Source organism: Hoplias malabaricus, chromosome 3, assembly GCF_029633855.1.
Source record: "Hoplias malabaricus isolate fHopMal1 chromosome 3, fHopMal1.hap1, whole genome shotgun sequence".
In the NCBI taxonomy this organism is placed as follows: domain Eukaryota; kingdom Metazoa; phylum Chordata; class Actinopteri; order Characiformes; family Erythrinidae; genus Hoplias; species Hoplias malabaricus.
Genome location: NC_089802.1, coordinates 19,479,866 through 19,505,924, shown reverse-complemented (window position 1 = coordinate 19,505,924; position 26,059 = coordinate 19,479,866). Strand labels below are relative to the sequence as shown.

The window sequence follows — 26,059 nt, the reverse complement described above, 5'->3', positions numbered from 1 at the left end:
GCTCCTCATTGTCAATTTGACCATCATCTTGGGTAAATTATGTCTTTAGGCCCCCTATGATTCACATAACTAAGTCATTAAGATGCCAGTACTGTGTTATTCCACTGGAGTCCGCCACATAAAGTAAGACAGTGTAAGACAAACAGACAGATTAGCATGCTCAAAGCGAATGTAAAGCATAATGAGCCCTTGTAGTCATCGAGTGTGAACAGAACTTTGGATTTTGTGGAGGCTGGATTCTCAAGGGTGCAAAAATATGAAAGAATCATTGTATATATGTATGTTTATGTTATTCAAATTTCAGTATTTATTTTAGATGCAAACACTTCAGGGAACATTGCATTTCACTTACTCACTCATTCACTCACATACATACTCCCTCAGTGTTGGCCTAAAATTCTCCCACGTTCAAGAATGGCTCCACAAGGGGGTGCTATTGAGTGAACACTGTGTGTCCTTTTAAAGACTTGTCAAGGGTTTTAGGCTCTACTAAGCATGGCAACATATTGTGATATGCAGTTGTGTGCAGATGTTTGGTCAGCTCTCATTTTTTTTCACTCTTCTATGTGCAAATGCACACACTTTAATACACAACTGCTGTTTATTTGCTGAATTTAACACAATTTAAAAAGTGGCCTGTTCCAATGGTATAAAATATTGTATTTTGAATATATTCTCTGCAAAAGATTTGTGAAATAAAGCTAAATAACAGTACTGCCAACCTTGTGTACTGGTTGAAAAAAAAAATAAAAATAAAAATACACACACAATAAAATGTGGTTATGTGCCTATTATATACTGAGAAAACCTAAATACTATTACTTTGTGGATGCTCTTTTCCAGAACAATCTACACTGTCTGAATCAACACTGGGTTAATGTATCATTTGGACTATATCCCAGGGAAACTTGGTGCAGGAAAACCTGGGGCTAAGTATAATTATAAATATTCATTATTGAGTAATAAAATATCAATACAAAAGCCTATGTGTGCCACTACAATTTCTTCTATAGATTTTTTTCTCTCAGCACTAGAACTCACTGAGTCTTTGCTGTGGAATCAGGGAGTAGCAGTGTGGTTTGTTTGGGAAAGCGCGTCCAACTGAGTGTGAAATGCGCCGCATGAATCAGAGATGAATGTGGGCCTGTTGCCGTGCTGCTGGTGTGGTGTTAATGTGAAGTGGAAAATCCTGTGACAGCTGGCTCACCTGCACGGCCACCACAGACAGCACCTCCACTGAGATGCGATTGAACTCATCGAAGCAGCCCCAGGCTCCTGTTTGGGCCAGGCCTTTGTAGATGTTGCCACAGGACTGGAGAAGAGAAGAGAGCTTGTTACTGAGTAAACCCCTTCGTTTCCGAGTGGATGACAGTGAGTGACAGGCGGCGCTGTGACAACTAAATTATACAGTCCGCCGTTTCTCTTTTAACATTTGACTCACTGGATGTGACTCACTAGAATTCTGCATAATTCTCACCTCTGCTTTCCGTGGCTCACTGAGAGGAGGATTACTGTTTGTTTAATAACCCTGCATTCGATCCACACTGGAAATTCCAAACACCAGCGCAGTCATATAGATTCCCTTTTGTTTGTCAGTATTTCTGAATGCATTTAACTTTATATTCAAATAAAATATTTGATATTTACACATATTTTGTTTGTTTTTTTTCATGTATTTAAATATACACTGATCAGCACTAACAATAACACCACCTCCTTTTTCTCAATGACCATTCAGGAGCACTCTACAATTACAGTCCAGCAGTGACACAGAGATGTTTAAAAACCCCTGCAGCACTGCTGTGTCTGATCCACTCATGCTAGCGCAACACATACTAACACACCATGTCAGTGTCACTGCAGTTTTCTGTAGGGTTCTTGAAGAACATTGAAGAACAGGCTGAAATAAGGTTAACAAAGTAGGCAGAGCAAAAAGAACACCAGTCTGTAATTGCAGAAATACAAAGTGAACATGTATGGTCAGTGGAGCTGAGAGTGTAAACTGTGAGTGTAGAAGAAAAGAAAAAAGAAAAGAGGGGGCGCACACACACACATTCACACCTACGGACACTTCTGAGTCGCCAATTCACCTACAAACCGGAGGTAACTGGAGCACCCGGTGGAAACCCACATGGACACCACACCAAACTCCACACAGACAGTCACCCAGAGCGGGACTTGAACTCACAGCCTTCAGGTCCCTAGAGCTGTGTGACTGAGACACTACCTGCATGCACCACCGTGCTGCCCTCTTTGGAACACTGCAGTTTTAAAGTGGAAATGCTTGTGCATGACATTGACTGATATTATGGCAATGATCCTTTTTCAAGCATAGAACACCACATGGACATCTTAACAAAGTCAGCTCTCTATCACTTCTTGAATCACCCAGTCAGGCGGCTCACCGGGGGCTCCTTAGTGGCTCCCCATTGCCTGTTTCGGGGTTCTTTCGGGGGTTTATGGTGTGCTGGGGTCTGTGTCTGGGGTCTTTTGGTCTGGGTCTGTGGCGGCTGGTGTGGGCAGAGCATTAGGAAGTTTTAGGTGATGGCTGAAAAAAACATGTCCCATCACACATCAAACACAAAACTTTTGTTTGTAAACTGTTCACTGGTTCACTATGCACTATAACAAAGAGCAAAATCATGTCTCTTTCCATGCAGATGTTTCATTAGGAATCTATTGATGTAAGTTGTTGTTAAACACTCACTCTGTGTTGTTATAGCTCACATAAACAGAACACCTAACACTTAAGCAGAGATGTTATAAAAGACTCAACATAAGAAATATTAAGACAGAAGCAAGCACCCCGACATTCAAAATGCACTTTAAAAATCTCTGTTAACTGAGTTCACACTGAGATCAAAACTCTTTCACCTCACGTTCTAACAAATAAACAAACTTGTGAAAACATAGGGGCCTGAACATAAGGACGTCTGATTAGACTGGATGATGCAATTAATGATAGACAGGCTCCTTCCCCAAAAGCCCACCTCCTCTTGGTCTCAGGTCTGCAGCATTCTGATTTTCACCAGGCGGTCCCCTTTACCTGACTTTCAACACTATTAGGTAATTATTGGCTTAGTGTGTAGTAAAGTATTCCAGAAAACATATTCACTTATCCCACACTGCCCATATATATATATATATATATATATATATATATATATATATATATATATATATATATATATATATATATATCTTTAACATGATACTTTCCCTTGTGAATTTAAAAATACAGATTATTAAAAAATGACCTCAGTGAACATGAGTGATGAAGTTGTGGATCTTATTCCTGGGCTGATTTTACTTGTACAGCCCTGCAGTACAGCCTCGCTAGACTCAAAAATATCCAGTAGCAGATGAGGGAAGAGAGCACTTTGTGACATGCACAAAAGCTGACCACAAGATTAATTGCAGGTGTCTGTGATGCTAAAGCTGGTGTGGTTTATTTTGCTCTCTGGCTTTTCCGTCGCTAGCCTCTTGCTATCTCTCCCTCGTTCTCTCTGGTTCTTTTCTGACAGTGTGCTGCAGTGAAAAGCCGGGGCCAGTAATGATGCAGCAGCCTCGGCCGGCAGGTACAAGCTGGATGAGGAGATTAGCACCGTGTCTCTATTGACCGCCATATTATATGGCTATGTGGCTTTTTACCTACACCCCCCCCAACCTGCTTCTCGTTACAGGCAGACAAATACAGGGGCGGGCTGGAGATGAGGCCGGAATACTGAGGAGATAGTTGACATGGCTTAGGAGGTAAATAAGCCTAGCCATCAGAGCCTTACTAATCTGCTAGCCCCCATGTTGGAAGAGGACAGCTTTGCTTAGCTTAATACACAGCTCATAAGATGATGGACAGAGTCAGGTGGAGAAATGAGAAACGGGAAATGGGGAGAGAGAGAGAGAGAGAGAGAGAGCGAGAGAGAGAGAGAGAGAGAGAGAGAGAGAGAGAGAGACAGAGAGAGAGGAAACCAATTCCTGAATGAAACATCTTTGCGTTCCATGGTACCCTCATATATAAAAGGTTTCAAGTTTCAGGGGCCCCGTATTTGTTGAAGTGCAAATCGGATAAAACGTCCTCTAGAGGAGACTATGGATATTTACTGCTAAATATAAAGTATACTTTATCTGGATATGATTAATATAATAGAAAACCCTATATAAAATATGACAAAAGTTTTGCAAAGGCCACATTTCCCCCAGTATGCTAAATACAACAAATACACAATAACACTTCCTTATTACAACATGTATAAGTGTGTTCTTTGTAGAGGATGTGTACTTATTTTCAAAATCAAAATATACGTCTTCCAAAACCTGACTTCTCACTGACTCTAAGTATCCTTGCCTCCTAATTAAAAACAACACATCCATCGATTTATTGTACTGAAAGCAGATCTACACTGATCGTTCAAATTAAGAAGCAAAAACATGACTTAAAAAGGCCTATGAATATTCACTCAGGCTGGATTCATGCATGATGGAGTTCCCTCACCTTGTAGTCCATCTGCTCGGAGCAGTTGAACACGTAGACCATGATGCCGAGCGCTCGGCCCAGGTCCTTGGTGGTCTCTGTTTTCCCAGTGCCGGCCGGACCAGCTGGGGCTCCGCTCATGGTGAGGTGCAGCGACTGGGTCAGTGTGATGTAGCATCTGTTTTGGAGTGTACCAAAAGGAACAGTAATGCAGATTTCAATCACAATGCACACGGCATCAAAACAGGAGGAAAAACAAATACACATATATTCAATCATTCATTCATTATCTGTAACCACTTATCCAGTTCAGCCTACCTGGAATAACTGGGCGCAAGGCAGGAACACACCCTAGAGGGGGCGCCAGTCCTCCACAGGGCAACACACATACACATTCACTCACACACTCACACCTATGGACAATTTAAGTCGCTAATCCACCTACGACCGTGTGTTTTTGGGCCGTGGGGGGAACCGCCGCACCCGGAAGAAACCCACGCGGAAACCCACTCCTCACACCAAGCGCGACTCTAACCCACGTCCTCCAGGTCCCTGGAGCTGTGTAATCGTGACATTACCTGCAGCGCCACCGTGCCACCCTACATATATTTCCTATTAATTCTAAATTATTTACATTTTGACTACATTTGTTTTTGGTGAAATACTGTAACGTGAATATTAACTTCTTGCAAGGTTGATGCTGTGGAGTTACAGCTACAGTGTAAAGTAGATTGGGTTGTTTCTGATGGTGTATAAGAGGTGGAGTTAGTGAAGTAGGAGGTTTTTTTGTGTGTGTGGAGTCAATAAATCTGAAGTTACTGTTGTGGGTGAAGTTGTAGCTACAGGGTCCGCAGTATGAAGAATACTGTATCTCTAATGGTGAAGATTGAGATAGAGGTAGCTACAGTAACTTTTACTGTCACTGTAGTTGTACCCTCAGGGGTACATGTTCAGTACCTTTAGTTGAGGGACATAATTGTACCTTGTTCTTTCATAAATGTAGATTTTAAAATTGTGTTCATTTCACCCCATTTAATCTCCAGAACTTGTATTATGTCTTATATTGTTCCCTAAAGGAACAATACTGGACTTTAAAACTGCTTTTTCTACCTTTAGTGACCTTTAGTGAATGTACTTCTACCAGTGCAGAGTAAAACTGAAGTTGGGTCAGTGTTGCTGGGTGAACGCGGTCTCAGTCTCAGATAGAATTCACAACCGACAAGTACTGTGATTTTGTAGAGCAGATGTGTAAAATGCAGTAAAATACTGTATATTAACAGAAATTTACTGGTAGCTGAACTAACAATAAGCTACTGTAAATTTCACAGCATTTTTTTACAGTGTAGTGTAACAATATACTAAACAAAAGCTTATTAGGCAGGAAATACATTTTCAATTAATTCCAAACACATACATTGAAATGGAGGTGTACAATTTGGATGTTTTGAGCTTATTTTCAAGTTTCTCACTTATTTTACCTTATGTAGATTATTGCACATTTGTGAATACAGAGTGTTATCTGAGTATAGTATTGCAGTTTAGCGTACTGATTTTACTGACCTGTAACTGACTAAGTACAGAAATATAGAAAACCTGAAATGGATAACATTGCTCCTGACAGTCCACTATTGGAAGGAATAATTTTTGGCAAAACCAAATTGGTCTTATAACTTGGGCCAGACTTCAAATGCTATTTTATAGAATGCAAGTGAGGCAGGAGTTCTTAAAATGGCAGGAAGCAGCAATTTTGCAAGACTGAAATGATTTGTATATTGCGAGCAATTTGCTTACAAAGAGCCTCGTCTTGTCACATATGGAACCAACTGGCCTTAAAACCTTGCTATTAATTACCAAAAGCATAAATAGGCAGTTTATGTTTATAACAGAGATTCAGCTTTTTAAAATGTATTTATTTATTTATTTATTTTTTCTTAATGAATGTTAAAGAACTTCTGAGGCCCAACACGTTATGGAGCCATCTGCACTGGTACCATTCCTCAGCACATTCATCTCAACATGGATGAAAGCCAGAACTCTGACATGGTCAACAGAGCATTGCCGGAGCTACGAAAACCCCGCCATATGCTCGGCAAGACGCAGTGCCATTGATTTCTCCATCAAAGACGCCTGCCTCCACTTTGTTGTTGTTTCAAAGACATCCAGAGACCGTTTGGGGCACTTTTGTATAAACAGCTTGCCAAGGAGCTTCAGCAACCTGCTGTTTACTTTGAGCAGGAGAGTGTTTAATGGGACACTCACTTTCTTTAACATTTAAACTCGTCTCGGCTCACTTCCAGGCTGGCCACCTCTTTGAGAGATTTTGGAGACATGCCTTTAAGAAAGCCCATACACCAACAGCTAAAATCTTACATAGTCAGAAAGGGATTGATTGTATCTGACCAGAGCAACATTCCTTAATAGTGATATGTCACCCAAAAATTTCCCTCTACGCCAACATTAGTCAGTCATCTAAGATATGATTGATGTTATAATTCTTCTTCCATGTTACAGCAGAGCCAAGAGGCTAATTGAGCTAATGCATATATACTTCGGTTAGCATTGTTGCAAACAAAAACAAATTGTTAAGTAATATAAATATGTAATATAAGTATTACATAGTGTTGCATAAAATAATTTAACAGCAGTACACGTTTTAGCTAAAATCAGTGGTAGAAGCTATCTATGTGTTAGTACCTTTGCCTATTTTATGAAGTTTCAGGATGCTAATCAATGTAAGATTGTTAGCTATAATAACATCATAGTGTAAAACCAATGGACATCAAACTTGAATTGAACAGTGACATTTAAGGTAAAGGGACAATACTTCCTCTTAGAATTATAAGTTTTTTTTCCTGGCATTTTTGGTTAAATATTCACACATTCTTCTTCTGTGATATTCTGAATTATGGACAGTTAATCTAGAAAACAAATATTATCTATCTCCACAGCCAAACTATAACTTGGTCCTTTAAAGCACAAAAGCTCAAAAACACACAAAATGCAGATAGAACCTTATAAATTGCTAGAGGATGAATTGTGTAAATTAGATTTGACACTGAACTTTCATTTTTAAACTGCAAGGAACTGTTAGTACTTTGAGATTTCCATTTCTCACTCTCATGACCAATTTATACACTACCAGGCAGAAGTTAAAATACACCAACTCAGCAGTTTTTGCCTGTTTTTCTGAGGCAGTCCAAAAGGAAAATAGTAATTTAAAATGTTGCAGCTTCCTTAACACCTTTCAAAACATTGATTAATGGGTATTTTCTGGATTATTAGGGTTCAAGCACTCAGTGCGTAGAACCCTATTGTTTTTGTACCGGTTTTTCTTATTATTCTTTTTCTCCTGTAAAAGTCATTGTGCGGAAGAGACCGTAGGTCGTACAGACTTCCCACTTGGAGGGTAGATGTAGTTTGTGTGCATCTCGGAGGACAACAAAAATTACACTGATTGGCCTAATGGTGGCGCTATAGCAAAGTGAAACGCGTTTAGATTCATATCTCCTACACCCTGAGGCGTAGAGACAAAATCTTTTTTTCCACTGATTCTTTGGGTCCTGACAAATCAAAAACGGGTTAGTCAAAATTTCATTTTTCCAAGGTTATTATCACGCTAATTTGCATAATTTGCAAAACCTACTTTTGCGAACTAGTCCGGGGATTTTTGTCCAATTCTCTTGAGCTTGGTGCCAAAATGTTCGCAGGAGTCTGAAGGTTAATAATTATAAAAAAAAAGTTTAAATTTCGATTCAATATGGCCGCCATATGCAAATGAACCTCTTCAGCTTATCGTATGTTTTACTTACAAATTTATAACAATTTCATACTTTACGCCAATGTGTTCAAATTTCATATTCTACTTCCAGATATGATTCTGAGGTAGCATGTCAAATGCTATATTCATATAGGGGGCGCTGTAAATGCTACAAGTGTATATCTCAGCATCCGCAAGGCGGATCGGACCGCCGTTTGGCATGCTGCTTCTGTGGGCAAGGCTATAAGTGGAAAATTAAGGACAATTAGATTCGGGCAAAATTGTGATCGTCATCGGCCAATCAGATGTTAGCACCTGTTTGACTACCTTAACAAGGTCCAATCATCATGGGATTTGACTGGTATGTTCCTGGGAGCCCTCCATAAGTGCATAAAAATTGTCGTAATGATAGCCACTAGGGGGCGCTATATCAAGAAAATATGATATTTCTCAGCAAAAATTAAGCGTATCGACACGCAGTTTACTTCTCTGTATACTCTGCAGAGGGCCTCACAACTTTATAGTTGCAAGTGTTGTCAAAAAATGCATTGTATTTTCTCAATTGCCAGTTGTTTAAAATTGAACATTTTCAAACTAGTCCGTGGAATTTTGCTCTATTCCCAAAAAATTGACCTTGTTAGAATCTGCAGAGCCTGTAGGTCAATAATTATCAAAAAAAGTTCAACATTTGGACAAACTTTTGTTGTAATAAATCAATAAATCGAAGTGTGTGGAGCTTTAAACATTCTTTCAGCTGTAACTCAAACAAATTAAGCCCAATCAAGACTAAATTTGACATACGTATGTAGGGCCTTACTATGAAGAAGCATACACAATATGACTCCAATCCACCAAAAGGGGGCGCTACAATTGGACAATAACTGATAAAATAAGCTTTTTTGTGTTATAGCGCCATCTAGGATTGCAGTGGCACCACAATTTAATCATGTCATCTGATCCTCATACTGATCAAGCATGTGCAGTTTTGAAATTTTTGGGGAAAGCTTTTTTGAGTTATAGGTGCATTTGTGATTTCTATAATTCATGCTGGATCTCTATTATTTGGAGGGGCCTGTAAGCCACATAGTGATGAAAGTTCAACATTTTATTGATAATTATTATATGCCAGGTCTTTAGGATTCCACTGATACCACATATGTACATGTTAGGAAAATATCCATAGAGTAGTACTCCCTTAAACAATTCTAACATGAAAGACTGTAACTGCTTAGCAACACTATGTTACAGTAGTAAATTCTTTCACCACCAGATAGAACTACAAAACTAAATATTGTTTTTTTGATCTATATGGAGGTTAAGATCCTATTCACCTGCAAAGGTTAATGGTCATACCATATGAATATGAATATTTATCATAATTAAAAATTATAAAGTCTCCTATACCTCTTCAAGTGGCCATTTACCCTCACCAGTCAGAAAATACCCTTTGTTATTGTGTGTTTTATTCTGATGTACTGAGTTTCTGATGTTTATACTTGTTTCTCACAGAGTACAGTGTCCCATTTAATGCCTGACATGTTAAAAGGCAAGAGCTGCACTCTGATTGGCTGTAGTGCGAGGAAACCTCCTCCCCCACACCGCCTCCTGCATTTAAATGCCCACCTGCATTTAAATATTTTAGATTTATATATAACTACTCTATAGTAGCCTGTCCAGAGCACAGGTTGCTCTGATAGTGGCCTTCAGCTCTTCTGCATTGTTGGGTCTGGCGTATTGCATCTTACTCTTCACAATACCCTGAAGATTTTCAATGGGGTTAAGGTCAGGCGAGTTTGTTGGCCAATTAAGGACAGTGAGACCATGGTCCTTAAACCAGGTACTGGTAGCTTTGGCACTGTGTGCAAGTTCCAAGTCCTGTTGGAAAATGAAACCTGCATCTCCATAAAGTTGGTCAGAGCAGGAAGCATGAAATGCCCTAAAACATCCTGGTAGAAGGCTGCATTGATCTTGGCCCTCAGAAAACACAGTGGACCAACTCGAGCAGATGACATGGCAACCCAAACCATCACTAACTGTGGAAACTTTACACTGGCCCAAGCCACACGCTTCTGATGCTGTCTTTTGTTCAAGAGTGGGTTCACACAAGGAATGCGACGCTGAAACCCATGTCTTGCATACATCTGTGCGTGGTGGTTCTTCAAGCGCTGACTCCAGCTGCAGTCCAGTCTTTGAGAATCTCCCTAACATTTGTGAATGGGTTTTATTTAACAATCCTCTACCACATCTTTTCCTTCCCTTCTCCTCTCTATTAATGTGCTTTGACACAGAGCTTTGTGAACAGCCAGCATTTTTAGCAATGACCATTTGTGTCTTGCTCTGCTAGTGTAAGGTGTCAATGGTCATCTTTTGGACAACTGTCAAGTCAGCAGTGTTCCCCATGATTGTGGAGCCTACAGAACTAGACTGAGAGACCAGTTAAAGGCCTATGCAGGTGTTTTGAGTTAATTCACTGATTAGAGTGTCGCACCAGTTGTCTTCAATATTGAACCTTTTCACAAAATTCAAATTATAAATTGTCATTTATAATCATCAAATTAAAAGAAATAAACACTTGACATATATCAGTCTGTGAGTAATGAATGCATATAATATACAAGTTCAACTCTTTGAATAGAATTACGGAAATAAATCAACTTTTTCATGAACACCTGTAATATTCAAGTTTATAGTAAGCACTGCTTACACATTATATACCTCACACAAAGACCCTCTTACACCACACACATCACTCAGAAACAAACACACCTCAGAGACTGTAGAACACAAGTCACAAACACAAGCGCCTATTACAAATAATCTGACACTGCACATACCTACTTGGCTCAATGTCTAACAATTTTGCCATAGCCACAAATGTCAATACATCCTCTCCCGATCAATTCATACTACAGGAGTTGTCAGATTTGACTTGACTGCCATATTAAGCCAGTTAGTGCTTGAACCCGCAGATAGCCGCTAGCGGCTCTAGTTTATAAATTGTTATACTTTTACTTCTCAAGTATACAAGCAAGAAAAGGAGGCGTTTTGCTCAGTTACATTTGATCCATTCATATTTAGTCACTAATTCCATTTTGTGCTTCATTTCCTTCTGTTCTGTGTGTGCAGCTTTGCGATTGGTCACACTTATTAAAGCTTTAAAGATTTGACAAAAATCAGAAGAACTCAGTGTCATGCTGATTAATGTTGGATATAGTTCCAAGAACTGAGGAAAATTTTTGAGCTGGTATTTTTGTACTATTCTATTTAATATATTTGAGTGGATTTTGAATACTCAGTATGTAATCTGTGAAAAATCACAAGGATAATATTAGTTTATAATTCAAAGGACAAAACACAGTGATTTCAAAACACAGTGATCTCAAACAGTTAGATGAGTATCTAGAGTCTCTAGTGGGCTTCCTCACCTGTCCGTAAGAGGTGTGATAACGAGGCGTGGCGTGTTGCCCAAGTATTCATAGGAGTAAAGGAACTGAGCGTCGCAGATATTGGCGAAGCAGTGTTTCTCGCCCTCACCCCAGCGGTGGCGCAGCTGAGACAGCCACACGAAGGCCTGGGAATTCTCCACCTGAGAGCAAGAGCACACCACACAAACCAAGCTTACCCCACACCCCACGAAAAAACAAGGAGATGATTACAGAGGATTAGAATAAGAGAAAGTAACACCTGAGCAGTGCAAAGTAAATTATCCACTGTCTAAGCCACTCTCCTTTCTTCACTTTCATTAGGAGTTCTATTTGACTTAATGACAGGCATTGAAGCATATCCAGAGTATGAGAAATCACAGGGGAACAATACATCGGAACTATTTTGCTAAGAAGGCAAATAATATTGCATGAATACTCCTTAATGAATAAAAAAAAGTTGTCCAAACTCCCATAGCGAAAAAGCTAATGCAAAGCTGACTCTCCGTCTGTTAATTAATATCACTCTCTGCGTGCTGACTGAGACTGAATGCACAATGACACTGCAGACTGTTCCGACAGACAAAATACTGTGCAAGTCAGAGAGCTCCCTTTATTTCATTCATTTCCAATCATAACGTGCATTAAGTATTGAATTTTACAGTGTCAAAAACAAGAAAGCATCTGTTTAACAGGAAATTATGAAGAAGCCTCTGTAACTAAATATAATAAACATTTCCAGTAGGGCTGGACGATATGGCCAAAATTGATTTCACAATATATTTCCTAATTTTGGTCAATATAATTCTGATACCAATATAAACAATATAAATGCCACAGTAGAAAATACTGATATGGAATTATTGTCCAGCCCTTATATATATATATATATATATATATTTTTTATTTTATTTTATTTTTTTTTTTTTTTTTTGTCTTTAGTATATCATTACTGCAGGAATATGTTTCCACACCTCCAGAGTTTATTCTTAGAAGTAGACTATATTTTCTGCAGGTAAACCAAACACAAAGATGTTGAGGTCTGGGCTGTTGAGTGGTCAATACATTGTTCTGAGAACACTAAAAAAGTTTTGTTCTTCCAGGTTTTGCACAGTTGTTCAGAGTCCTATTGTCTCCAGTTTGGGAGACTTCTGTTTATCCATTTATTTTCTTTTATCTCTTCCCTTCCTCATGCAAGTGGATTATCTTATATCTAATCTCCTCAGAAATGTATCCTGAAAAAAGAAATAACTTCTCAGCACTTCTTTTGCACACTGCTGTAAATAACATTAAAATGGCTACAACCTACCATCCTCCTGATTTTTTTTGTGTGTGTGTTGATTACTGTGCCAAAAACATCATAAATCATATTAGTTAGCCATATAAGACAACACCATATTGATCCTGAAAAAAAATTACAATATTCCAAGACCTCTCTGTCTGCTACACTTACTCAGCATTCATTTCAGTATCTCAATATGGTGATATACCTCACTCATGCAACCGGGGTAACATAGGTAACCTAAGGTTTTCTCCTTGTACGGCCTTCAAATGATCTCTGTTCTGATTGGCTGCCCTATATTTTAATCAACTCAAAAAGCAGCTCAGGATAAAATAAACCATATAATTTCAAGGTGAATGGGTAAGGCAAAACTGCTGTAAACCGTATTAATATAGGTTGTAAAAAAACAGCCAAAATGTGCTTTTCTGTGCTCTGGGACTTTGATGGCACCGTACCTTCTGAGCGATGATCTTCGCCACCACATCTCTGGCGTGGACGTCTATGGTGCAGATAGTCATGACTTTCTGCCTGTCCCCTGGGCTGAGCTGCCCTATCAGCATCGTAATGAGGGTGTTTAACTGGCTCACTTGTTTCTTATAGTACTCCTTCATAGCATTCTCATAGCCCTCCTCCAGCCTAGAGAAGGCCATTCCCACATCGGTTGTCCACCAGATCTGAGTACAGGTGAGTGCAACCTGAAACACACACATCAAATACGTATATACACACTCACAATCACATTCCGCATGCACAGAGAAGCATCAAAGAGCACACCCTGGCATTCACACACCAACTGAACATTTTCCAGGAATACAGGCGTGTCTGAATTTATTGCATCATATAAAAGATAAGTTCAACAGCTACTGTCTATGAAACATTTAACGCACCGCAATAAATATTTCCCACTATCTTAATTCTGCAGCATGTTGCCTGGTCCTTCATAAATATTCGCTCGTTCAAGACGGAATCTGCCTGCAGGTGTTTACAAGCAGCGTTTGATTCGCCTCTGCACAATACCTGCGCTGGATAATCAAACAGCCACTGTTCCCTGGGCTTATCTTCATATGTTACCACTGCCTCCGTCATCTCGTGTCGCACTGTAGCCCGCATTGTTTCCAGAACCCTATTCAGCCATATTTCAACCTGAAAAGAGAAAAACAACTATTATCCTACAATGGAATAATTCATTACCCTTACATTGGGACAGCTATGATCCTGAATTTTATTTTACAGCTCATCGTTTTACTTCTCTTGTATTTTGAATTAAGTGGACTCACTATAAACTACAAGCCTAAAGTGGGCAAAATGATTCATAGCTAGCTATTCTGCTTCTTAGCTGTTGATACTTAAAGCAACAGTAGGTACGATTTGGTATTTTTGCTACTGGGCTCCCCATACAATTGCAGAGTGTTATTCACTTTCACAGCACATGCCTGAAATCAAGATGGAGGGAGAAGGGGCAGGTCGTTTCCTACCATCCTGCTAAATTTTCTGCAGTGCTGAGCCTGGTGTAGAAACAACAGAGGTTCTATTCTCCCTTTTACAGGTGAGTGGAGCATGACAATGGTGTTGAAACTGAAGTATTAAGGTAAAAATACTACATACTGTTGCTTTAATAGCTCCCAAATGACAGACACAGTTCAAGCTCATTTAAACAAACATTACTCAAGGCTGCCTCTAAAGGGCATAAGTAAGAAGATAGAGTTTTTGTGTTTTCTGCTTTTTATACATATGTCCTGAATTCTGCAGATAAAAATAAAAGTGTTAAAAACATACAAGTATGAAAGCTAACAACTATGGAAATTATTGTAGTCACTGAAATAACTGTGATCAGGTAAATATTTATAAACTCATATAGAATGCAGTAGATAGAGCCTATCAGTAGTTTTACCTAAAGGTGTGCAAACTAGTGCAGTGAAGTGAGGTAGTAATCCCTTCAGGGTGTAATGGCTAGTAATGGGCTAGTAATAGTTTATTAATGAATAATTTCAGCTTTGAATAAAACTTCATTGTGATGGTTTACCATAGATGTTGAAATTCACATTCAACTCCTCTAAAACAGGATATATGCATAACTTGATGTTCAAAGCTTCATAGCAGAGAACCATACTCAAATTTCATTACAATAGTAATGATATGATCCAGGGGATAGGATCAATACAACTCTAATATAACCTTTTGCTTTTTATAACCAGTGTTAGAATCAGTAAATTTACATGTGTCTTCGTATGTAAGTAATATTTATATAAAATAAGACTGTGGAAAAATAAAGGTATTATTGAGTACTGTGTTTTCTCCTCACATCTTCTCTCAGCCATTAGGGTGTCTTTCAAATATGTTTTAAAGAGTCTCAACAATCAGGAAAAGCCTAAAAACTTTCTGAGGTGTAACTTTTAGAGCAATTAAGCTCTTTAAATATTCTTATCATCACTGCTGTGAAACTTTCTGACTTTGTAAGTTTTTCCCAGAATGAAACATTTCACATCCAACCACTCTGAATGACTTTGCAACTATGCTAATTAATCCTTATGCAAGAAACAGTTATTGCCTATTAGTCGCCGCGCCACACTCTTGGCTGCACTGATGAGGAAGATGAGGAGAAGGCACAAAATGAATTGCTGCTGGATGGAGACCGTATGAAGTATAATTCTGTATAATGTGATGTTTATGATAATATCACACCATGTTTGCAATGAATTTAGCTAAATATTAAGAGTTAAAACAAGGACTAATTGGAGTGATACAGATTTGTAATCAAATTTCATTTTTACTTTACATACATTACACACATAATTTAGTATGCTCATAAATGCATAGCTCTGTACCTTTACCTTTAATTAAGTCAGACTGAAGTTTATTGACTCTGGCCTGTACCTTCAGTTCTTTACAGTTTCTCTGTATTTTTTACACCTTTGTTGTAGATAGCATATCACACATTATTGTGATGTGCAAGAACAACATTACATTATAAAACAAGTCTTTTGGCACATACTACTGCAGTTTTTAAGCAAAAGATTCTTACTTATGAAGAGCAGAAACTCATCAGGGGATCAAGAAATTGATGCTAAGTGATACCTGATATTTGTATCATATAATATATTATTATTATTATTAATGTTATTATTATTAATAGCAGTTAGTGTCCTCCAAGTATACTGAGTTGTCCATTTATGCTGAGATACTGGCAGCTCAAAAAAGGAGTGTCTGATTTCACAGAAAACTTTAATGTTAAAATACAATTCAAAACTTCAGATTTTACAGCATCTTAATGTGGAAAATTTTTTATTTACTTGATATGTTAATCTGTAAAGAAGACTTAGAAGATTAAGGATGACTAACCTACAAATTCTTATTTAGGATTATTTATTTCCTACACGGGCGGCACGGTGGAGGTTGTGTGTTCGATTCCCACTCCGGGTGACTGTGAGGAGTTGGTGTGTTCTCCCCGTGTCCGCGTGTCCGGTTTCCTCCCACAGTCCAAAAACACACGTTGGTAGGTGGATTGGCGACTCAAAAGTGTTCGTGTGTGTGAGTGAATGTGTGTGTGTGTGTCTGTGTTGCCCTGTGAAGGACTAGCACCCCCTCCAGGGTGTATTCCCACCTTGCGCCCAATGATTCCAGGTAGGCTCTGGACCCACCGCGACCCTGAATTAGATAAGCGGTTACAGATAATGAATGAATACTTTCTACACTTGGGATTCTTCCTGTGTCTGAAATGTCTCCCTATTCACTATTCTCCATATTACTCATTATACAGTGCAATGAATTCAGGAGCCTTGTGAATGGTTTCGGACACTAACTCATTCAGGTTTTTACCAAACAGCACAGTGGATTATGGGTATCCGGTTGTACACTAACTTTTGCAGTGCATTGTGGGAAGTTTTTGAATAAACAGTAAATAAAGTAAGGAAGAATACTGATTAAAAAATCCCCAAAAATATCAGTAACCTTAGCAAGTGCGTATTTATATTGTATCTACTGTCTCTTTTAAGATGATTGTAGGCAAACAGAGAGTGAATTTAAGTATACTGTGAAAGTTCTGCTGCTGAACGTACCTGGCCGCTGCAGTCACAGGGCTCATTGAAAGGAACATATTCCTCCTCCTTACTGAACATCCCCAGCCCCATTTTAGTTGGGTTGCCAGCAGCATCGTTTTCAAACTTCATTTTTGCTGTGTTGTCAAACAACTTGGACAGATGCCTCTGAACCTGAGGGTGGATAATTGAAGCTTAAGACTGACTAAAGACCACCATGATTGTTTATATATGTTTACACAAGGTTCATCACAATGTTATGAAATCGCATTTTGAGCCAAGCCAGCATGAAAGCTGTGACCAACACTGCCATCTGGAGTCTGACACAGAAAGCTGCACTGGAGGCAACGCCATACAGGTCCAGTTTAAACACAGACACTTTTTTGCTTCAGTTATTATCAGAAGCCTTTATAATGTTTTAATTACTGTCACTTTGTCGATAATGGAGTGACTGCTGAAGATTTAGAGCTTAAGTAATCATTCAAAGAATAATAACAGAACTGAATAAGAACAATTTAGTGTAGTCCACCTGTTTTTCTGCATACTTTCTTATCCCCATTTCACTCTGCTCTTCAGTGGTCAATAACCCCACAGGACCACCACAGAGCAGGTATGATTTGGGTAGTGGATCATTCTGCACGCAGCAGTAATGTGTATTTTTTGCACTGGTATGTGTGGATGAGACACAGAAAGGCTGCTAAAGTTTTTAAACACCTCAGTGTCACTGCTGAACTGAGAATAGTCCACTAACCAAAAATGTCCAGCAAACAGCGTCCTATGTTCACTAATGAAGGACTAGAGGACGATCAACACAAACTGTGCAGCAACAGATGAGCTACTGTCTCTGACTTTACATCTACAAGGTGGATAAACGAGGTAGGTGTGTCTAACAGAGTGAACACGGTATTTAAAAACTTACATAGCACTGCTGTGTCTGATCCACTCATACATGCGCAACACATACTAACACACAATGAAAAAATGATGGTGGTAATTAAATGGTAATAAAAAGTTGTTTTTTTAGACAGTGATGATATTCAGCATTGTGCAAAAGTGAGAGACCATATTGATCCCTCATTTAATTAATTTCCAGTCAGACAGGGCCGGGGTATGAGAAATGTTCTACACTGACAAAAAAGTTCCATGCAATAGTAGACTGTCAGAAACAGAGCTGCCTACTTCAGGTTTGCAATATTTCTGTATTGAGTGAACCACAGGTCACTACAATGCTTTATTAAACCCTTGATAGCTAAAAAAAGAGATATAAAAAATTTTGTCTTTCTCATAGCTTCCATTCATTTAACTTACTTTTAGTATTTCAAAGAATTAGACCGATTAATTCCAGACACATTTGGTGATGTTGAGGTCTGGGGTGATCGATTTATTTGTTCTGGGAAAACCAGAAACTTTGTCATCCTTTTCTCAGGAACAGACTCTTGACAACTACACATACCTTTGGATCCATAGCTCTGAGCACCCATTTTCTCCCAATGTAAATCTAATATGGACAGTGTTCTTACCCTTTGACATACTGTATCTTAATGAAATTGGACAATAATACCAAATCTTATAAAAATATATCCTTAAAAACAAATTAATTGTATTTAATTGTTATTTTTTAACATTTGCCCAGTACCATATTAGTTTAAATACGTAATAGTTTGAGCATGTGCATCATTAACAAAAAGATAAATATATAAAAGATAAATATATTCACAATTATATCAAAAAGTTGAAATGCTGGGTCTGTGAGGTACCTGATGAGGGTCAGTGCCATTGGACAGAATGTCCAGCAGGTCAGCTGAGGAAATGAAGTAGAACCTGGGGAAGGCCAGCCTCTTGGTGTCCAGATACTCGGCCAGAGCCTTCTCACAAAGAGCCAGTCTGCAGGAACATGTGCCCTGACCATCAAACCGTCACACTGAAAGTTGTGTGTTTGTGGATTGTATTTTCATAAATGTGTGTGGACACAAAGATTGAAATATGGGCTGTAGGTCCAGGTAATATAACACTATAAACAGTACTGTCACATCACATTCATTTTTCCCCCCACTGCAGTGGGAAAGTGAGGAATGTAAACCTTTGACATGATACAGCAACAGAGAGAGAGAGAGAGTGTAAATGTATAAAAACAAGCTGTGAACCTGCTCTGAATGTCCTCCAGTCTGCTGTAGAGCCCAGGTTTATTGGTGGCCTCCACAACATTGGGCGTTTTATGTGCATCGTAAGCCAGCTCTTTGAAATCTGTATCAATTCCTTCAAAGCGTTTGGAATCCTGCGGACATGTTCACAAGGGAATAGCTCAAATGAATTTTATTTCCCAGCAGAGCAAAAATAACTGACATCATTAACAAACATCTGTGTCTCTGACTATTAGATTATCTCAACGCATTCAGCCAAAAGCATGATGAGACAAACATTCTCATCTCTGATCTAAATTTATGAACGTGCTGCCAGTGGGTAGGATAAGATGCTTCCTGAGTCAGTGAGGGCCTTGTTGCAGCTAGGCCAGCTCCTCATTACAGGCATCTGGTTTGTTCATTGATAACAGATAAATTCCGTGATAGATTCATGTTTTCCCTTTTAACTGATGTTCTTAATTTGCTCTGATTTTATGTCATAAAATCATGTTTTAAATCATGAACACTCTTACACTTTGGGCATTAAAAGTGAAGTCTAATGAAATATAATAATAGGGTTTAATTAAAAGGCACACATTTTTCACAGGTTTATATTTGCTTCTTTGGGTTTGATCAATGCAGCTTAAAAGTAACATAAGCATATAGATTTATAAAGACTGCATTGTTATTTCATCATGCACTTGCTTCAAACCAAGCTGATCTTTCAACATCGTTTTACTTATTCTTGCTCACACGGTTCCTGACACAAACACATATTCAGACTACTAACAACAGTAAAGATAAAATCAATGATTCAAGATGGTTCCAGATCATTTGTGTGGTTATGAGATTTTTGATGAGCGTTGAAATAGGAAATAACATGTAGTTAAGAGTCTTTTTCTCCAGTGATTCATGTTCAAGAAACATTCTACTGACACATAGTGAGAAGGGGAAATAAGAAATTATGCTGTAATCTTTATTTTAAACATGGCTGCTCCTATAGGAGTCAGACCCGCTGTGTGCAGTATAAAATGGTTTATACAGAGACTACAAAGTCTCACACGAATAGCACAAGTAATAAATTGTACTTATTTGAAGGATTTAGTGGTAAAAACAACATTATATATATCTATATATATATAATCGCGATGATATGTATATAATCTATGTTTATATATATACACATTATCATGTAGATTTCATAAAGGCATTAATGCGGACCTCAGGTAACTGAGAGCGAATGTCCTCGGAGCCGATGAAGATGCTCTCCAGATGACACCATGTTCTCTGGACCTCGAACCAGATAGAGATGACCGAGTCAGCCACTGAGAGTCTGCGCTGCCAGGATGACACCTCCTCCAGGAAGAAAGCAATGTGCTTGGATGACATGAGGTTCTGCAGCTGCACCTGTTTTTCGATGACATAATGAGCCTCATGTAAGAATTTTGAATGTGAGTGCAAAAAGAAGCATAGTTTTAATGATGAAATTTGTTAAATAATTTCCCTCGCCATGCACCACAATTAAAAAATGACTCATTTGACTCTGATACGGAGACATCCCTACCTGGTTGTCTTCCAGAGTCTCCACTAAGTCCTCATCCGATTTGAGCAAAGGGACACTGGTGCGTGGGTGAGACTCATATCCAAACTCCATCGCAGTCCAGGTGGCATCCAGCTCGGTCAAAACCTTCTCCATGCCCATCTCCTTCACAGCTCTGTCCACAATAGCCCTGACCTCGTCCTCAAAGTGGTGCAGATTGAGGTTCAACAGGTCAGCCAGAGAAGTGTCTTCGCTCATGCTGAAGCGGACTCCCGTTGTCATCATGAGCTGCTGCCAGTGTCTGGGTCTAATAGCTGGATTCTGGAGCTCAGCCACAGCTCGAAGGGATGTCAGGGTGTTCTTCACAGTGCTGTCCAGTCCACAGAAGGCATCCCATGCCCGGGCCTCTTTATCCAGCAATCTGAGCTCCTTGGAGAACCGTTTACACTCCAACTCCATGTCTTCTACATTAATATCTCGCCATGGCGTGGTCCGCCAGGCATCAAGACTAAATTGGACCACTGAGATTATGTCCCACAGTTCTTTTAGAACAGACACCTCTTTGCGACACTGTCTGACCTGCTTGTAGTCAGGGATGTTGACTTCGAAGAGGCCGGCGGACTCTATCAGTCCGGCCATGATGGATTCCTTCTCCTGAATCTGTTTGTGGGCCAAGTTCAGCATCTCATAGGGGTTTTCGCTGTCAAACCTGTGAGAGAAAAACAAGAAAGTCATTAGTGTCTAACATGATTTAACATTCATTTATTGTCTGTAACCGCTTATCCATTTCAGGGTCACGGTGGGTCCAGAGCCTACCCGGAATCACTGGGTGCAGGGCAAGAATACAGTCCTTCACAGGGCAACACAGACACACATTCACACCTATGGGCACTTTTAAGTCACCGATCCACCTACCAACGTGTGTTTTTGGACCATGGAGGAAACCGGAGCACCCAGAGGAAACCCACACTGATACAGGGAGAACACACCAACTCCTCACAGACAGTCCAGGTCCCTAGAGCTGTGTGACTGTGACAGTACCTGCTGCGCCACCGTGCCACCACATTATTTTACAAATGTTTCATTACTGTTTTAGAGCTGAGCAGTTAAAAAAATTTCAGTTGGTATAAGACATGTGTGTGCCATGCTTTAAATTATCACAAAAAAATTATTATTTTTTTTAATACTCTAGGCTTTTGAAAATGGTAGCTGGTCTGTAAAGATAAGTAAAACATTTTGAACATTGAAATAATACGTTTTTTTTTTCAAAGTCACTGTCTTATTAAAGTAGCCTACTGGTTTAAAGAATGACTGGGCGATAATTTCACAAATAAAAAACTATACTTTTTTATATTTTTTATATATAATATCTTTATATTTTTTTCCCCAAATGTCTCTTATCACTGTGTAAATGATGTACTTAGTATAGGCTTTCTATACTGTTGGATGTGCTTTATTTTTTTTCCCCCTGAATGAGTGCGAGAGATTACTCAAAGCATGTCTGGAAGAATTAAGAGATTATCCCTGTTTTGTTTAATCTCTGTAATGACAAACACAATCAATATGTTAATTTTTTTTCTTGATTTGTGTGCAAATTTCTTGTTTTGTTGCATAAAAACCAAAACAACTGTGATTTGCTAGCTTCATTAGACTGTATATATTCATTCCACAAAGCAGGATTTTTGAGTTAGCTAGATACTGAAAGCCCAGACTTTTCAATAGAAATATCTTTCAGGACATTCCCTATTTGGACACATTTGACCTGAGCCAAATACATGTACACATCTTTTGTTTCCAGACGCCAATGGAATTTATTTTAAATATGGTAAGACAAATAAAACTGCACCTGTTTATTGAACGAAAGGGAAAAAAGTGACAAATCACTTTTACAGTGGAGTTATTACAAGTGACATGCATCATGTACTTATTCATATGCCCCGCTGCTCCCCTCCTGCAATAAATCTCCCACTGATACAGTGTGTTATAGAAATGTTCTCGCCAAGATTGTAATTAGCAGCATTGAAGATATTTAAAGGAGCAATCAGTCATTTTCTCCTAGAGAAACTAGAGACATCTCGAATTTAAACATGGCTGCCCCCTGATGTGGGTGATCAATTTTAGAGACGAAATAGTTTCATTAAGGGACAACAAGGCTATACAATTGTTTATCAGATATGAGTTGCATTTTATATATATATAAAAAAAAAGAATCATAATCAGTTTCATATATATTTTGGCAATTTTTGTTTTTTTGTCTAAGTAAATATGTCTTAGACAAACAGACAAATAACTATCCATTTTTTGCTTTGATAGACTCTATTGATTACACCTCAAATACATGCACAGAGTCACTGACACATGACAATATTAACAGAAAAAAGAATGTGGCATTTACTCAGGTAACTGCTTTCTTATAACCATGCCTCTTTTGTGTATATTAATAACAGGAACAATAAAGTCTGAGAGATGCAATGTTATTGATCACAAAAAATCCACACATATCTGTAGCTGTTGTAGGAGACCAATAATAAAGCAGTGTTCTGTACCTGAATGGACCATTTTTGCGGAAGTGCTCTCTAAAGTTGTATTGGTCCACATCAAAGAATGCACATTTCCTGCGCAGGTTAGCCACCTCACTGGCCTGCAGTGGAGCCACATGCTGTTTCACCACCATAGCTTGTTTCTTTATGTTGGTCCATTTCTCTGGAAGCTCCTACACATCAAAAGGCAAAGCAAGACAAGGCAAGTTTATTTATAGAGCACCTTTCATACAGAAGCAATTCAAAGTGCTTTACAGAAAAAAGAAACAGTTAAATTAAAAGCCAGAATAAAATCATAAAAGTCCAATAAAACAATTACATAAAAATGATTAAAACAATAATTAAAACAAACAAAGAACAAATGCATATGTCTCTGAGAGAATCACAACACATTTTTTCTGTAACAGTGCAGTCAGAATTAATATAAAAAATAAACAATAAGAATGATGTGACATAAATTTCCTCTACATAGCTTATAGATATTATCTGTTTCCTAGTATGTGATCTGAATGTGTGTGCTATAAGTCCAACAGCTGATTGTAAAACGTTAATTCTGTATATGCAAGCATGAAGAACACCTTAAAGCTGCATAACAGAAACAGGCAGTGAAAAGATCCCTGCACAGACTGAAATAAGTAATTGGTGGTACATTATTGCTTGTTTAAATAAAGAATCCAAAAAGTACTTTCTGAATTTTCACAGTTTCATCGTATGTCAAACTTAGCATTATGATCCTATGTTCTGATAAAGCATTTAAGGAAACACCTGCTTTTATGCAGGGTAGAATTCAGAAGAAAAACGTCTACAGTTTAAATTTCTTTCTTATCTATTTAGTGAACACTTATTTTTAGAGCAATTTGGTAGTATTGATGTTCAAGCTCTTTATGAAGGCAGTTACCTCGAGTTGTTTGTACACCACATCTGGCAGATCTTGCTCGTATGTCTTTAGTAGATCAATGGTGTGCTGCAGCGGCTCAAACATTTCATCGGTGGCGCTCTGTCTCTCTTTCACTGCCATTAAGTGGCCCATAACCTCTACCAGGCCGGCATAGTCCCCTTCCTCCACCTTCTTACTGAGACCGCTCTCAGTGAACTTAATAAACTCCTCCAGATCTGACAAGCTGTGGAAAGAGAAATACGGTACAGTATGGCAATATAATAAAAGTGAAAGTCACATCATTCCTGGTATCAATCTCTATGCAATAATACTTATGCAAGATACTGATACTGATGTTGAAGTCTACAATATGGAAATGAGCCCTCAAGCAAGACACTGAATGTTGTTTCATGTGAGTACTGTGGACTTTAGGTGTTTTGATGAATGTTATGTTCCAGTATATGTTCATAACTAAAATACTGAGACCAGTTGCAGTGATCCAAAATTATCTAACATCAGTTCCACAAAGCAGGATTTATAAGTTAGCTATAAAACTTAAGCCCATAGTTGAGGAACGTCCAATAGAAACGTCTCTCGGCTCTTTTCCCATTGGACTTGTTTTGAATCCAGACTCAAACTGAGAAAAACCTTTTTTCGTGTAACATTTCCCTTACTTATGTTTTCTCTTGGTTGGATGCCATCAAATCCTCACAGAAATGTTCAAATATCTACTTCAAAGCCTTCCTAGAATAGTAAAGAATGTTACTGCATAAGTGTTACACCACACTGTAGTTAGCAGCTTGAAGAGTAATCAGTCATATTCTCCAATGATTCTTCTTTACTTTATGAAAGTGACAGTATGCTGACAACTTGATACAGCTTCATTTTAAACATGGCTGCCTCGATTTTGGTGAGGCACTGTATGGAGCATACACTGGTTTATTAAGGGACAGAACAGCAGTTTGTTTTTGGTGGCAATATGTATGACAATATACCTGACTGCCCATGTGTTCATTTTAAAATCTTGGCCTTGACTCTGCCCAGGTATGGTGTCATACTGGCCAGACATTTTAAAATCATATGTCTTTAAAATGACTTTAAAGTCATATGTTTAAAGCCATAGTGATATAAGGGGTAGCCATTTTAAAATTCTGGCCTGGAAATCTTTGTCCAATATCTGGATTTAAAGACCTCTGCTGTAATGCGTGAAAAGCAGTTACCTGTGAGTTACATGGTCAATGAGATGTTGCTTGAACATCAGACTCCACTTTTTGATGATGATGAGCAGAGAGCTTTTAAATGCCCGGGCATCCACCCTCATCCAGCCCTCAAACACATGGACAGGCTCCAGCTTCTGCACTTCTTCGTACACACTCTCGTAGGAGTCTACTTGCTCACGGAAGCGCTCCAGAGTGGGTGGACTCTCCGGGACCCCGTCCTCGGCATGAGCCTCTATCTCCTCGCTGGTGAGAACATGGCCATACAAAAGAAACTGCCTCATGAACTCCTTCCTGTCATCGACATAGAGGTAAGCGTAGCGTTCAAAGGCGTTCCGGTGCTCACAGCACTGTGCCATGACCCTCTGCACACGCTCCATCAGCAGCTGACGCATGTCTGCGAGGTCGGCCATTTCCTCCATATCAGCCTGAGGATACACACCATAGAACACTGATTGCTCAAATCCCCCACAGCGCAGAGAGAAGTTTTATTGGACTGCTCAAGGAACTGGATGAGAAAAATGTTATTATGCTAACCACATTGTTTGGTGCAGGTCAAAAGGAGTTAACCCTCCTAGGCCCTTTGCTGTCTTAAAAAAAAATCTTGTTTTAATGAGTTAAAATTGAGAAACAATTTTTTGCACTGACTTTTCTCACTTGTAGGACTCTGAAATAAGCAGAGAAAGGTCAACAAATTTAAGATATAAGTGAGATATAAACAGGTGGATACAGAATGTAATCAACTGTAACCACAGTTCAGTGCATATTATCTAATTCCATTAAAAAAGAAGAAGAAGAA

The 26,059-nt window shown here is 38.8% G+C and overlaps 1 protein-coding gene across 1 annotated transcript in view; it reads right to left on the bottom strand.

Annotated features, from left to right (window-relative positions):
* dnah9 (dynein, axonemal, heavy chain 9) overlaps positions 1 to 26,059 on the bottom strand; it is a 166,469-nt gene that overhangs the window by 106,600 nt on the left and 33,810 nt on the right. Inside the window, exons 17-29 of the mRNA XM_066665380.1 lie at positions 25,264 to 25,688; positions 24,065 to 24,287; positions 23,173 to 23,339; positions 20,651 to 21,335; positions 20,308 to 20,493; positions 19,111 to 19,241; positions 18,724 to 18,850; positions 16,988 to 17,140; positions 13,950 to 14,075; positions 13,388 to 13,627; positions 11,654 to 11,814; positions 4,493 to 4,649; positions 1,208 to 1,312 (exon numbers count right to left, since the gene is read on the bottom strand). Of these exons, the coding sequence (XP_066521477.1) occupies positions 1,208 to 1,312; positions 4,493 to 4,649; positions 11,654 to 11,814; positions 13,388 to 13,627; positions 13,950 to 14,075; positions 16,988 to 17,140; positions 18,724 to 18,850; positions 19,111 to 19,241; positions 20,308 to 20,493; positions 20,651 to 21,335; positions 23,173 to 23,339; positions 24,065 to 24,287; positions 25,264 to 25,688 (2,886 nt within the window). The remainder of the gene's footprint in view (positions 1 to 1,207; positions 1,313 to 4,492; positions 4,650 to 11,653; positions 11,815 to 13,387; positions 13,628 to 13,949; positions 14,076 to 16,987; positions 17,141 to 18,723; positions 18,851 to 19,110; positions 19,242 to 20,307; positions 20,494 to 20,650; positions 21,336 to 23,172; positions 23,340 to 24,064; positions 24,288 to 25,263; positions 25,689 to 26,059) is intronic.